This window comes from Hippoglossus hippoglossus, chromosome 24 (assembly GCF_009819705.1).
Source record: "Hippoglossus hippoglossus isolate fHipHip1 chromosome 24, fHipHip1.pri, whole genome shotgun sequence".
NCBI lineage: Eukaryota > Metazoa > Chordata > Actinopteri > Pleuronectiformes > Pleuronectidae > Hippoglossus > Hippoglossus hippoglossus.
The window spans coordinates 1,899,424-1,914,459 of record NC_047174.1 but is presented as its reverse complement, the minus strand read 5'-3'; the positions used below and the strand labels follow the sequence as shown (position 1 = coordinate 1,914,459).

At 38.9% G+C, this 15,036-nt stretch overlaps 2 protein-coding genes across 2 annotated transcripts; both read right to left on the bottom strand.

The window, feature by feature from the left end:
- Positions 1-174: 174 nt before the first annotated feature.
- LOC117758794 (zinc finger protein 664-like) lies at positions 175-3,060 on the bottom strand. Its single transcript, XM_034580744.1, has 3 exons — positions 2,285-3,060; positions 1,039-1,968; positions 175-870 (listed from the first exon to the last, which is right to left on the bottom strand). Exons 1-3 carry the CDS (start codon positions 2,454-2,456, stop codon positions 785-787), a joined length of 1,188 nt encoding a protein of 395 aa, XP_034436635.1. The 5' UTR covers positions 2,457-3,060; the 3' UTR covers positions 175-784.
- LOC117758793 (putative mediator of RNA polymerase II transcription subunit 26) lies at positions 2,535-13,895 on the bottom strand. Its single transcript, XM_034580743.1, has 5 exons — positions 13,642-13,895; positions 12,909-13,334; positions 10,990-11,223; positions 7,804-7,820; positions 2,535-2,582 (listed from the first exon to the last, which is right to left on the bottom strand). The coding sequence occupies exons 1-5, from the start codon at positions 13,811-13,813 to the stop codon at positions 2,535-2,537; spliced, it is 897 nt and encodes a 298-aa protein (XP_034436634.1). The 5' UTR covers positions 13,814-13,895.
- Positions 13,896-15,036: the final 1,141 nt, after the last annotated feature.

Sequence of the window (15,036 nt, the reverse complement as noted above, 5' to 3'; positions counted from 1 at the left end):
GAAGATCGTAACTTCTCACTAAAGTTAAACAGTGAAAGAACAGGTGGTCAGGACATGGAGTGGGAAGGGAAAAGGCACCATTCTCTTTTTCACATGTCAGTGTCCATTAAAATGATTTTGAAGCTTTGAAGTTATAAAGACCTCCTTCATTGCTGCCATGTTTGTATGTAGCTGTGTCAACGTTCAGAACACATGGTAGTTTGTGGGCAGTGATGAATACACAGTTTAAAATACACATATCTATTTTCATGGGTAAAAATGATATAAATGAGCCTTTAGACTGATGGTGCTCATAATTACCCTCATTATTCAATCCATCAGATTAGGAACATCAGTCTGACGAACCAGCACTGAAAGAAATATTCTAGTTATTAAAATACAAGTTTATTTATGTGGCAAATTTCACAAAGCAGCATAGAACATCTACTACATGAGTTTGTTTTTCCTCTGCAGACTGAAATAATAAAAATTGTAACAATTTGATGTAAGAAAAAAAATACAGAGTGAATTAAAGGACATGTTCGTGAAAAGACCGTAGTTGCAGGATGGCTGGACAGCCTCAGATCATTTATCATCTTCAACAACACTAAATCTATATAAATCCTTGTTTTGTAAACACACATTTTTACCTGTATAAATCTTTAAATGACTTTTCATGTGTGTAAACTAAGAGAAGCTTTTATCACGTGTTGCAGGCTCCTCCCCTGTCTGAGTTCTCATGTGAACATTCAATGCATCACAATGTGAAAAACTGTCCCCACATCTTTGGCAAGAAAATTGCTTCTCACCTGTGACTCCTCATGTGGAAATTCAAATGACCACTTTGTGTATACCTTTTCTGACATATTTTGCAAGAATATGGCTTCTCACCTGTGTGAATTCTCATGTGGACTTTCAATACACCACTTCTCACAAATCGTTTCTGACATATTTTACAAGAATATGGCTTCTCACCTGTGTGAGTTCTTATATGGTATTTCAAATAGCCCATACTTAGAAAACATTCACCACATGTTTGGCAACAATATGGCTTCTCACAAGTGTGAAACCTCACATGGACTTTCAACTTACTACTAGTTACAAAACATTTACCACATGTTTGGCAACAATATGGCTTCTCACCTGTGTGAGTTCTCAGATGGATTTTCAATTCATCACTACGTCCAAATCCTTTCCTGCATATTTTGCATGAATAAGGCTTCTCACCAGTGTGAATTCTCGTATGAACTTTCAAATCACCACTTTTCACAAAACGTTTCTGACATATTTTGCAGGGAAATGGCTTCTCACCAGTGTGAGACCTCATGTGGACTTTCACATAACTACTATTTACAAAACGTTTTGAACATGTTTGGCAACAATATGGCTTCTCACCTGTGTGAGTTCTCATGTGGACTTTCAATTCATCACTACGTCCAAATCCTTTCCTGCATATTTTGCATAAATAAGGTTTTTCACCCGTGTGTGTTCTCAGATGAATTTTCAATTTATACTTACACGCAAAAGCTTTTCCACAAGTTTCACATTTGAAAGACTTTTTACCTGTTTGAGTATGAGAGTTAATCTCTGATTTGGGAGAGTTGTCCACATTGTTACTGTGACTCCTGTTGTCATGAAAACTCTTCTGTGGGTTTGGTTCTTCATTTCCTGTTGATCCTGAATCCAAAAGTTTTCTTCTGTTCTGATCTTGCCTCTCAGCTACAGGAGAGTTGTGAGAGAGGAGCTGGTGCTCACCGTCTGGTTCTCTGTGGTCACTTTCCTCACAATGAGGAGTCAACATGAAGGGTTCAGTCTCCTGCTTCAGTACGAGCTGCTCTCCCTCCTGACTGGTGCACATTTCCTCCTGTTCCTCTTTAATCTGTGGAGGTTCTTGTTCCTCTTGGTCCAGACTGGAGTTCCTCTCCTGGAGACAGAGCTGCTGGTCAGTGAGAACCTCCTCCTCCTTACAGACATGCTGCTGTGGGAGCTCTGGAGGAACCAAGAGACACAAGACAGAGGTTACAACTGTGAGGTTAAAATAAAGACAATTTAGTTTCAGATTTGACAATAACTGTTAAAGATAAGTAACAAAACTAACTGCTTCTACATTTTAGCACCAAATCTTTTTGTAAGAGGATTTCATATTTTCATTGAATCATTTATGTGCTTTGTAACTTTTAAAAGTCCATTTTATTCATGAGAGCAACAAAATAAAGTAACACGCTGTGTTTTCTCCATCCAGACTACAAACACAGCAAACACAGAGAAACAAGTCCAATGTCAGCCACACTCTGGTTGTACTGACCGATCCTGTGTAGCTTTATTTCAGGTTTCAAAACGGTGTCCAGCAGTCTGCGCTGACGAGCGACCTCTTCTTCGTACTGGACGATGGTTTTTTCAAAGACTGTGAATATCTCTTCAGCAGCAGCTGTTAGTCGCTCGCTGATAAACTCTCTCAAATACTGAACCGAAGACATCACTGCTCCGTCCACTACTTGAATATTTACCAGAGACACGACCACACTACCGTCTTCCAGCTAACTGCTAACATGCACCTAGCTAACGCTGCTGGTGCTGTCTGTAAACTTCCGGTGGGTGTCACACTGCGAAGGTCCGACAGAGACAGGTTCAACTTTTTATCTTCATAGCTCAAATGTTTATAGCGCCCCCTCCGACAGATGTGGGAATCTGCCTCTGTACATTCACACCAATGTTGGAGTTTACAATAAGTTTCTATTAGTTGTAATACAGAGTTAAATCATAGTGACATAGACCAGTCATCAAACTGTACATGTTTATTCATGTCAGTATCACAGACTGTAAATAAAGATGGATGACAGAACTCCTCTCCCTCCACTTTTACACAAATGGAGGTAAAATATGTCGGATACAATTGATGCCATTTTGGTCTTTTGACGTTATTTGGAGTCAGAGTCTGCGCAGTAGTGATCGTGGTGTGGAGCTTCAGTGTTGAGATCCTGCTGATCAGCTCTGCTGCCAAAACATAAACTCAACCAATCACCAGTCAGTCTCTGCTGTCAATGATGACGTTTCAACATCTTTTATATCATCAAATATCAAATTAAAACCAAACTTTATGGAAAAATGAACATTCATCTGGGTGACAAGAACGGCCTAAAATGACAGAAACCTTTCAACAGTGAGAAAGAGAAGAGAAATCTTACATTCCTTTATTTACGATGCTATGTTGAGTTCACATCGTCACAAAAGACAGAAAAATATATGTGGGGGAATTTGTATTTAATTCCCTGGTGAGGAAATAAACCATCAGACTGAGCGATCATTTCAATGATATCAAAGTATTTAATTAATGGTCCAGAAACAATTTACAGCGAATATATTTGAACACAAACAGAGTTACAATGTAACTATTTGGCCAAATAGGGACAGAATTCTCAAAGCCACTGCCGGCTCAAGAATCTGACAAAATGGCTCCTATGATGAGCTGGCTTTTATGCACAGATCGAGGGGCTCCACGTCATCCTTTGATATCAGCCAGACAGGACGTGTCCAGCGCTCAGACATCAGCAGAGAATGGGTCAAATGTCCCCCCCTCTCCTGAGTATATAGACACTGGGCAGAAAAACAAATAGTCACAGGGACGTTTAGGTCCAAAGTAGAGAACATCTCTTGGTATCAGACAGATGCAAACATTAAGTAGAATTATACAATGATGTTTCAGGTCAATCCAACTGAACTTTGAGCATAGTCATGTCAGGACAGTTAGTTCAGTAAATTTCCATGAAAATATACGTTGAGTCAACATTGTGACAAAAGACAGACAAATATACGTTGATGATCATAGTTTTAATGAAACCAGACCACACACAAAAATATTCAAATGTATCAGGAGCAGTAACAACTTGACAATGACCCACCACTTTCCAATGGCTCCTAACTTTGGGAAACGGTATGTTGTAAGCTGCTGTAAGAAACTCACCAAACCTCATCTTGATATTCCTCCCTAGATATCTGAGATGGCCGCTGGTTTTTAATGACTTCAGTCCTTTGAAATGATCGACAGCACGATTCCTGAAATTTAACCCACTGATAATCCTGAGTTCTGCATTTCTTTTGAAGATCGTAACTTCTCACTAAAGTTAAACAGTGAAAGAACAGGTGGTCAGGACATGGAGTGGGAAGGGAAAAGGCACCATTCTCTTTTTCACAAGTCAGTGTCTATTAAAATGATTTTGAAGCTTTGAAGTTATAAAGACCTCCTTCATTGCTGCCATGTTTGTATGCAGCTGTGTCAACGTTCAGAACACATGGTAGTTTGTGGGCAGTGATGAATACACAGTTTAAAATAGACATATCTATTTTCATTGGTAAAAATGATATAAATGAGCCTTTAGACTGATGGTGCTCATAATTACCCTCATTATTCAATCCATCAGATTAGGAACATCAGTCTGACGAACCAGCATTGAAAGAAATATTCTAGTTATTAAAATACAAGTTTATTTATGTGGCAAATGTCATAAAGCAGCATAGAACATCTACTACATGAGTTTGTATCACCTCTGCAGACTGAAATAATACAAATTGTAACAATTTGATGTAAGAAAAACAATACAGAGTGAATTAAAGGACATGTTCGTGAAAAGACCGTAGTTGCAGGATGGCTGGACAGCCTCAGATCATTTATCATCTTCACCAACACTAAACCTATATAAATCCTTGTTTTGTAAACACACATTTTTACCTGTATAAATCTTTAAATGACTTTTTGTGTGTGTAAACTAAGAGAAGCTTTTATCACGTGTTGCAGGCTCCTCCCCTGTCTGAGTTCTCATGTCAACAACTTTCCCCACATCTTTGGCAAGAAAATGGCTTCTCACCTGTGGCTCCTCATGTGGACATTCATATGACCACTTTGTCCAAACCTCTTCTGACATATTTTGCAAGAATATGGCTTCTCACCAGTGTGACTCCTCATGTGGACTTTCAAGTCACCACTACGTAAAAAATCTTTCCCACATGTTTGGCAAGAATATGGCTTCTCACCAGTGTGAATTCTCATGTGGACTTTCAATACACCACTTCTCACAAAACGTTTCTGACATATTTTACAAGAATATGGCTTCTCACCTGTGTGAGTTCTAATATGGAATTTCAAATAGTCCATACATACAAAACATTCACCACATGTTTGGCAACAATATGGCTTCTCACCAGTGTGAGACCTCACATGGACTTTCAAATGACTACTAGTTCCAAAACATTTACCACATGTTTGGCAAGAATATGGCTTCTCACCAGTGTGAATTCTCGTGTGAACTTTCAAATGACCACTTTTCACAAAACGTTTCTGACATATTTTGCATGGAAATGGCTTCTCACCAGTGTGTGTTCTCAGATGAATTTTCAATTTATACTCACACGCAAAAGTTTTTCCACAAGTGTCACACTTTAAAGACTTTTTACCTGTTTGAGTATTAGAGTTAATCTCTGATTTGGGAGAGTTGTCCACATTGTTACTGTGACTCATGTTTTCATGAAAACTCTTCTGTGGGTTTGGTTCTTCATTTCCTGTTGATCCTGAATCCAAATGTTTTCTTCTGTTCTGATCTTGGCTCTCAGCTACAGGAGAGTTGTGAGAGAGGAGCTGGTGCTCACCGTCTGGTTCTCTGTGGTCACTTTCCTCACAATGAGGAGTCAACATGAAGGTTTCAGTCTCCTGCTTCAGTACGAGCTGCTCTCCCTCCTGACTGGTGCACATTTCCTCCTGTTCCTCTTTAATCTGTGGAGGTTCTTGTTCCTCTTGGTCCAGACTGGAGTTCCTCTCCTGGTGACAGAGCTGCTGGTCAGTGAGAACCTCCTCCTCCTTACAGACATGCTGCTGTGGGAGCTCTGGAGGAACCAAGAGACACAAGACAGAGGTTAAAACTGTGATGTTAAAATAAAGACAATTTAGTTTCAGATTTGACAATAACTGTGAAAGATAAGGAACAATACTAACGGCTTCTACATTTTCGCACCAAATCTTTTTTTAAGAGGATTTAATATTTTCATTGAATCATTTATGTGCTTTGAAACTTTTTGAAGTCCATTTTATTCATAAGAGCAACAAAATAAAGTAACATGCAGTGTTTTCTCCATCCAGACCACAAACACAGCAAACACAGAGAAACAAGTCCAATGTCAGGGTCAACTTTTTATCTTCATCACCAGTCAGTCTCTGCTGTTAATCATGACGTTTCAACGTCTTTTATATCATCAAATATCTAATTAAAACCAAACTTTATGGAAAAATTAACATTCATCTGTGTGATAAGACCGACCTTAAAGGACAGAAACCTTTCAACAGTGGAATAAGAGAACAGAAATCGTACATTCCTTTATTTACGATGCTACGTTGAGTTAACATTGTCACAAAAGACAGAAAAATATACGTTGATGATCATAGTTTTAATGAAACCAGACCACATGATTTTGAAGCTGTAATTTTAGGGTAAATTGTTGGATAATGTTGATTCCGGGGGTAAGTTATAAAGACCTCCTTCATTGCTGCCATGTTTGTATGTAGCTGTGTCAACGTTCAGAACACATGGTAGTTTGTGGGCAGTGATGAATACACAGTTTAAAATAGACATATCTATTTTCATTGGTAAAAATGATATAAATGAGCCTTTAGACTGATGGTGCTCATAATTACCCTCATTATTCAATCCATCAAATTAGGAACATCAGTCTAACGAACCAGCATTGAAAGAAATATTCTAGTTATTAAAATACAAGTTTATTTATGTGGCAAATGTCATAAAGCAGCATAGAACATCTACTACATGAGTTTGTTTTTCCTCTGCAGACTGAAATAATACAAATTATATCAATTTGATGTATGAAAAAAAATACAGTGAATTAAAGGACATGTTCATGAAAAGACCGTAGTTGCAAGATGGCTGGACAGCCTCAGATCATTTATCATCTTCACCAACACTAAACCTATATAAATCCTTCTTTTGTAAACACACATTTTTACCTGTATAAATCTTTACATGACTTTTCATGTGTGTAAACTAAGAGAAGCTTTTATCACGTGTTACAGGCTCCTCCCCTGTCTGAGTTCTCATGTGAACATTCAATGCATCACAATGTGAAAAACTGTCCCCACATCTTTGGCAAGAAAATTGCTTCTCACCTGTGACTCCTCATGTGGAAATTCAAATGACCACTTTGTGTATACCTTTTCTGACATATTTTGCAAGAATATGGCTTCTCACCTGTGTGAATTCTCATGTGGACTTTCAACTTACTACTAGTTACAAAACATTTACCACATATTTGGCAACAATATGGCTTCTCACCTGTGTGAGTTCTCAGGTGGATTTTCAATTCATACTTACACGCAAAAGCTTTTCCACAAGTGTCACATTTGAAAGACTTTTTACCCGTTTGAGTATTAGAGTTAGTCTCTGACATGGGAGAGTTGTCCACATTGTTACCGTGACTCCTGTTTTCATGAAAACTCTTCTGTGGGTTTGGTTCTTCATTTCCTGTTGATCCTGAATCCAAATGTTTTCTTCTGTTCTGATCTTGGCTCTCAGCTACAGGAGAGTTGTGAGAGAGGAGCTGGTGCTCACCGTCTGGTTCTCTGTGGTCACTTTCCTCACAATGAGGAGTCAACATGAAGGTTTCAGTCTCCTGCTTCAGTACGAGCTGCTCTCCCTCCTGACTGGTGCACATTTCCTCCTGTTCCTCTTTAATCTGTGGAGGTTCTTGTTCCTCTTGGTCCAGACTGGAGTTCCTCTCCTGGTGACAGAGCTGCTGGTCAGTGAGAACCTCCTCCTCCTCACAGACATGCTGCTGTGGGAGCTCTGGAGGAACCAAGAGGCACAAGACAGAGGTTACAACTGTGATGTTAAAATAAAGACAATTTAGTTTCAGATTTGACAATAACTGTGAAAGATAAGGAACAATACTAACTGCTTCTACATTTTAGCACCAAATCTTTTTGTAAGAGGATTTAATATTTTCATTGAATCATTTATGTGCTTTGAAACTTTTTCAAGTCCATTTTATTTATGAGAGCAACAAAATAAAGTAACACGCTGTGTTTTCTCCATCCAGACTACAAACACAGCAAACACAGAGACACAAGTCCAATGTCAGCCACACTCTGGTTGTACTGACCGATCCTGTGTAGCTTTATTTCAGGTTTCAAAACGGTGTCCAGCAGTCTGCGCTGACGAGCGACCTCTTCTTCGTACTGGACGATGGTTTTTTCAAAGACTGTGAATATCTCTTCAGCAGCAGCTGTTAGTCGCTCGCTGATAAACTCTCTCAAATACTGAACCGAAGACATCACTGCTCCGTCCACTACTTGAATATTTACCAGAGACACGACCACACTACCGTCTCCCAGCTAACTGCTAACATGCACCTAGCTAACGCTGCTGGTGCTGTCTGTAAACTTCCGGTGGGTGTCACACTGCGAAGGTCCGACAGAGACAGGTTCAACTTTTTATCTTCATAGCTCAAATGTTTATAGCGCCCCCTCCGACAGATGTGGGAATCTGCCTCTGTACATTCACACCAATGTTGGAGTTTACAATAAGTTTCTATTAGTTGTAATACAGAGTTAAATCATAGTGACATAGACCAGTCATCAAACTGTACATGTTTATTCATGTCAGTATCACAGACTGTAAATAAAGATGGATGACAGAACTCCTCTCCCTCCACTTTTACACAAATGGAGGTAAAATATGTCGGATACAATTGATGCCATTTTGGTCTTTTGACGTTATTTGGAGTCAGAGTCTGCGCAGTAGTGATCGTGGTGTGGAGCTTCAGTGTTGAGATCCTGCTGATCAGCTCTGCTGCCAAAACATAAACTCAACCAATCACCAGTCAGTCTCTGCTGTCAATGATGACGTTTCAACATCTTTTATATCATCAAATATCAAATTAAAACAAAACTTTATGGAAAAATGAACATTCATCTGGTTGATAAGAGCGGCCTAAAATGACAGAAACCTTTCAACAGTGAGAAAGAGAAGAGAAATCGTACATTCCTTTATTTACGATGCTATGTTGAGTTAACATTGTCACAAAAGACAGAAAAATATACGTTGATGATCATAGTTTTAATGAAACCAGACCAAAGACAAAAATATTCAAATGTATCAGGAGCAGTAACAACTTGACAATGACCCACCACTTTCCAATGGCTCCTAATTTTGGGAAACAGTATGTTGTAAGCTGCTGTAAGAAACTCACCAAACCTCATCTTGATATTCCTCCCTAGATATCTGAGATGACCGCTGGTTTTTAATGACTTCAGTCCTTTGAAATGATCGACAGCACGATTCCTGAAATTTAACCCACTGATAATCCTGAGTTCTGCATTTCTTTTGAAGATCGTAACTTCTCACTAAAGTTAAACAGTGAAAGAACAGGTGGTCAGGACATGGAGTGGGAAGGGAAAAGGCACCATTCTCTTTTTTACAAGTCAGTGTCTATTAAAATGATTTTGAAGCTGTAAAGTTATAAAGACCTCCTTCATTGCTGCCATGTTTGTATGTAGCTGTGTCAATGTTCAGAACACATGGTAGTTTGTGGGCAGTGATGAATACACATCTTAAAATAGACATATCTATTTTCATTGGTAAAAATGATATAAATGAGCCTTTAGACTGATGGTGCTCATAATTACCCTCATTATTCAATCCATCAGATTAGGAACATCAGTCTGACGAACCAGCATTGAAAGAAATATTCTAGTTATTAAAATACAAGTTTATTTATGTGGCAAATTTCACAAAGCAGCATAGAACATCTACTACATGAGTTTGTATCACCTCTGCAGACTGAAATAATACAAATTGTATCAATTTGATGTAAGAAAAACAATACAGAGTGAATTAAAGGACATGTTTCGTGAAAAGACCGTAGTTGCAGGATGGCTGGACAGCCTCAGATCATTTATCATCTTCACCAACACTAAACCTAGATACATCCTCGTTTTGTAAGCACACATTTTTACCTGTATAAATCTTTAAATGACTTTTTGTGTGTGTAAACTAAGAGAAGCTTTTATCACGTGTTGCAGGCTCCTCCCCTGTCTGAGTTCTCATGTCAACAACTTTCCCCACATCTTTGGCAAGAAAATGGCTTCTCACCTGTGGCTCCTCATGTGGACATTCATATGACCACTTTGTCCAAACCTCTTCTGACATATTTTGCAAGAATATGGCTTCTCACCAGTGTGACTCCTCATGTGGACTTTCAAGTCACCACTACGTAAAAAATCTTTCCCACATGTTTGGCAAGAATATGGCTTCTCACCAGTGTGAATTCTCATGTGGACTTTCAATACACCACTTCTCACAAAACGTTTCTGACATATTTTACAAGAATATGGCTTCTCACCTGTGTGAGTTCTAATATGGAATTTCAAATAGTCCATACATACAAAACATTCACCACATGTTTGGCAACAATATGGTTTCTCACCAGTGTGAGACCTCACATGGACTTTCAAATTACTACTAGTTACAAAACATTTACCACATGTTTGGCAACAATATGGCTTCTCACCAGTGTGAATTCTCTTGTGGACTCTCAAGTCCTCACTACGTCCAAACCTTTCTCCACACGTTTGGCAAGAATATGGCTTCTCACCAGTGTGAATTCTCGTATGAACTTTCAAATGACCACTTTTCACAAAACGTTTCTGACATATTTTGCATGGAAATGGCTTCTCACCAGTGTGTGTTCTCAGATGAATTTTCAATTTATACTTACACGCAAAAGTTTTTCCACAAGTGTCACATTTGAAAGACTTTTTACCTGTTTGAGTATTAGAGTTAATCTCTGATTTGGGAGAGTTGTCCACATTGTTACCGTGACTCCTGTTTTCATGAAAACTCTTCTGTGGGTTTGGTTCTTCATTTCCTGTTGATCCTGAATCCAAATGTTTTCTTTTGTTCTGATCTTGGCTCTCAGCTAAAGGAGAGTTGTGAGAGAGGAGCTGGTGCTCACCGTCTGGTTCTCTGTGGTCACTTTCCTCACAATGAGGAGTCAACATGAAGGTTTCAGTCTCCTGCTTCAGTACGAGCTGCTCTCCCTCCTGACTGGTGCACATTTCGTCCTGTTCCTCTTTAATCTGTGGAGGTTCTTGTTCTTCTTGGTCCAGACTGGAGTTCCTCTCCTGGTGACAGAGCTGCTGGTCAGTGAGAACCTCCTCCTCCTTACAGACATGCTGCTGTGGGAGCTCTGGAGGAACCAAGAGACACAAGACAGAGGTTAAAACTGTGATGTTAAAATAAAGACAATTTAGTTTCAGATTTGACAATAACTGTGAAAGATAAGTAACAATACTAACTGCTTCTACATTTTAGCACCAAATCTTTTTGTAAGAGGATTTAATATTTTCATTGAATCATTTATGTGCTTTGAAACTTTTTAAAGTCCATTTTATTCATGAGAGCAACAAAATAAAGTAACATGCAGTGTTTTCTCCATCCAGACTACAAACACAGCAAACACAGAGAAACAAGTCCAATGTCAGGGTCAACTTTTTATCTTCATCATCAGTCAGTCTCTGCTGTTAATCATGACGTTTCAACGTCTTTTATATCATCAAATATCTAATTAAAACCAAACTTTATGGGAAAATTAACATTCATCTGTGTGATAAGAACGGCCTAAAAGGACAGAAACCTTTCAACAGTGGAATAAGAGAACAGAAATCGTACATTCCTTTATTTACGATGCTACGTTGAGTTAACATTGTCACAAAAGACAGAAAAATATACGTTGATGATCATAGTTTTAATGAAACCAGACCACATGATTTTGAAGCTGTAATTTTAGGGTAAATTGTTGGATAATGTTGATTCCGGGGGTAAGTTATAAAGACCTCCTTCATTGCTGCCATGTTTGTATGTAGCTGTGTCAACGTTCAGAACACATGGTAGTTTGTGGGCAGCGATGAATAAACAGCTTAAAATACACATATCTATTTTCATTGGTAAAAATGATATAAATGAGCCTTTAGACTGATGGTGCTCATAATTACCCTTCATTATTCAATCCATCAAATTAGGAACATCAGTCTAACGAACCAGCATTGAAAGAAATATTCTAGTTATTAAAATACAAGTTTATTTATGTGGCAAATGTCATAAAGCAGCATAGAACATCTACTACACGAGTTTGTTTTTCCTCTGCAGACTGAAATAATACAAATTATATCAATTTGATGTAAGAAAAAAAATACAGTGAATTAAAGGACATGTTTGTGAAAAGAAAGTAGTTGCAGGATGGCTGGACAGCCTCAGATCATTTATCATCTTCACCAACACTAAACCTATATAAATCCTTGTTTTGTAAACACATTTTTACCTGTATAAATCTTTAAATGACTTTTCATGTGTGTAAACTAAGAGAAGCTTTTATCACGTGTTGCAGGCTCCTCCCCTGTCTGAGTTCTCATGTCAACAACTTTCCCCACATCTTTGGCAAGAAAATGGCTTCTCACCTGTGGCTCCTCACGTGGACATTCATATGACCACTTTGTCCAAACTTTTTCTGACATATTTTGCAAGAATATGGCTTCTCACCAGTGTGACTCCTCATGTGGACTTTCAAGTCACCACTTCTTACAAAATGTTTCTGACATATTTTACAAGAATATGGCTTCTCACCTGTGTGAATTCTCATATGGAGTTTCAAATCACCACTTCTTACAAAACATTTTCCACATGTTTGGCAACAATCTGGCTTCTCACCTGTGTGAGTTCTCAGGTGGATTTTCAATTCATCACTACGTCCAAATCTTTTCCTGCATATTTTGCATAAATGAGATTTTTCACCCGTGTGTATTCTCAGATGAATCGTCAAATTATACTTATAAACAAATGTTTTTCCACAAGTGTCACATTTGAAAGACTTTTTACCTGTTTGAGTATTAGAGTTAATCTCTGACATGGGAGAGTTGTCCACATTGTTACCGTGACTCCTGTTTTCATGAAAACTCTTCTGTGGGTTTGGTTCTTCATTTCCTGTTGATCCTGAATCCAAATGTTTTCTTTTGTTCTGATCTTGGCTCTCAGCTACAGGAGAGTTGTGAGAGAGGAGCTGGTGCTCACCGTCTGGTTCTCTGTGGTCACTTTCCTCACAATGAGGAGTCAACATGAAGGTTTCAGTCTCCTGCTTCAGTACGAGCTGCTCTCCCTCCTGACTGGTGCACATTTCCTCCTGTTCCTCTTTAATCTGTGGAGGTTCTTGTTCCTCTTGGTCCAGACTGGAGTTCCTCTCCTGGTGACAGAGCTGCTGGTCAGTGAGAACCTCCTCCTCCTCACAGACATGCTGCTGTGGGAGCTCTGGAGGAACCAAGAGACACAAGACAGAGGTTACAACTGTGATGTTAAAATAAAGACAATTTAGTTTCAGATTTTAAAATAACTGTGAAAGATAAGTAACAAAACTAACTGCTTCTACATTTTAGCACCAAATCTTTTTGTAAGAGGATTTAATATTTTCATTGAATCATTTATGTGCTTTGAAACTTTTTAAAGTCCATTTTATTCATGAGAGAAACACAATAAAGTAACACGCAGTGTTTTCTCCATCCAGACTACAAACACAGAGAAACAAGTCCAATGTCAGCCACACTCTGGTTGTACTGACCGATCCTGTGTAGCTTTATTTCAGGTTTCAAAACGGTGTCCAGCAGTCTGCGCTGACGAGCGACCTCTTCTTCGTACTGGACGATGGTTTTTTCAAAGACTGTGAATATCTCTTCAGCAGCAGCTGTTAGTCGCTCGCTGATAAACTCTCTCAAATACTGAACCGAAGACATCACTGCTCCGTCCACTACTTGAATATTTACCAGAGACACGACCACACTACCGTCTCCCAGCTAACTGCTAACATGCACCTAGCTAACGCTGCTGGTGCTGTCTTTGTTTACTTCCGGTGCCCCCCCACAGTAGCCTGTATCTGCGAGCTGTTTGGGGTTAGTGCATTCCCAGACCCTAGATGGCTCAAGATGAAGTGAACGAGCTGGAAAAAAATTTCCACTGTTTCCATCTTTCCTGAATCTGTTTATGTGTGTTTATGTCGTTGAAGCTTGACTTCTAGGCAGGAGAGACTTCAGGGAAAGTCCCTTCAGCCAAAAGACATTCAGCTCGATGTGGCTTCTCCATCTTCAGGGTCTTGTTCACGATGGAGTAGTATTATTCTCCGGTCCACCTTAACTTCATGGGAGCAAATGTGCTAATGTGCAAATAAGCTTTTTTAGTTCATTTGCCAAAAATATTGACGATGATATGTAAATCCCTCTGAATTCTGCAGGTGAAATATGAAGCTCAGATCAACATGCAGACTGGAAACAGAGGGAAACAGCCGATGGGTTCATTTCACATAAGCTCAGTTCAGTGGACAAATTATAAATTACATTTTTACACAGGCGCCTGGACTGGAGCAACTGGTAATTCCTGAAATGTCAAACATCATTTCTTGTTATTTCTTTATTTGGTATGTAATGTAGGGCAAACTAAGAATAGGGGCCCATAGCTCAGTTTGGCCCACGCAGGGCCTCTGGTGGCTGTGATCTGGGAGAATCGGTATTTAAATTAGTCCCCTGTTTCAGTTTTTTGTGATTAATCTGTCTGTGGCAGTTTTTAAGGATGTTTCAATATATCAAGTGAAATAATTAAAAGACAGAAGAGGAAAATATGGTTAAATAGTTTGTTTGGCCTAAAAATAAATCATTAAACAAACTACGTTCAAATTGCAATCTATCTTAATTCATTAAAGTGATCAGACAGTGAAGGTCAATCAGTGTCAGCTTTCTACTGGTATCACGGTGCCAAGAATATACAGAGCAACGCAGAGCATCACTTAACATTCCCCGTGAAGAGCTGCACTGTCCAGCAGCCTAACAACCAGAGGAAACAAACAGAGCTGCTAGGATTCAGGATTCATCACAATTCCAAAATAAAGGCACCAGCCATCACAAATGAGGTGTAAGGTGTATGAAAAATGATTTACACTGTAACAATATAGGAATTTATCCCATCA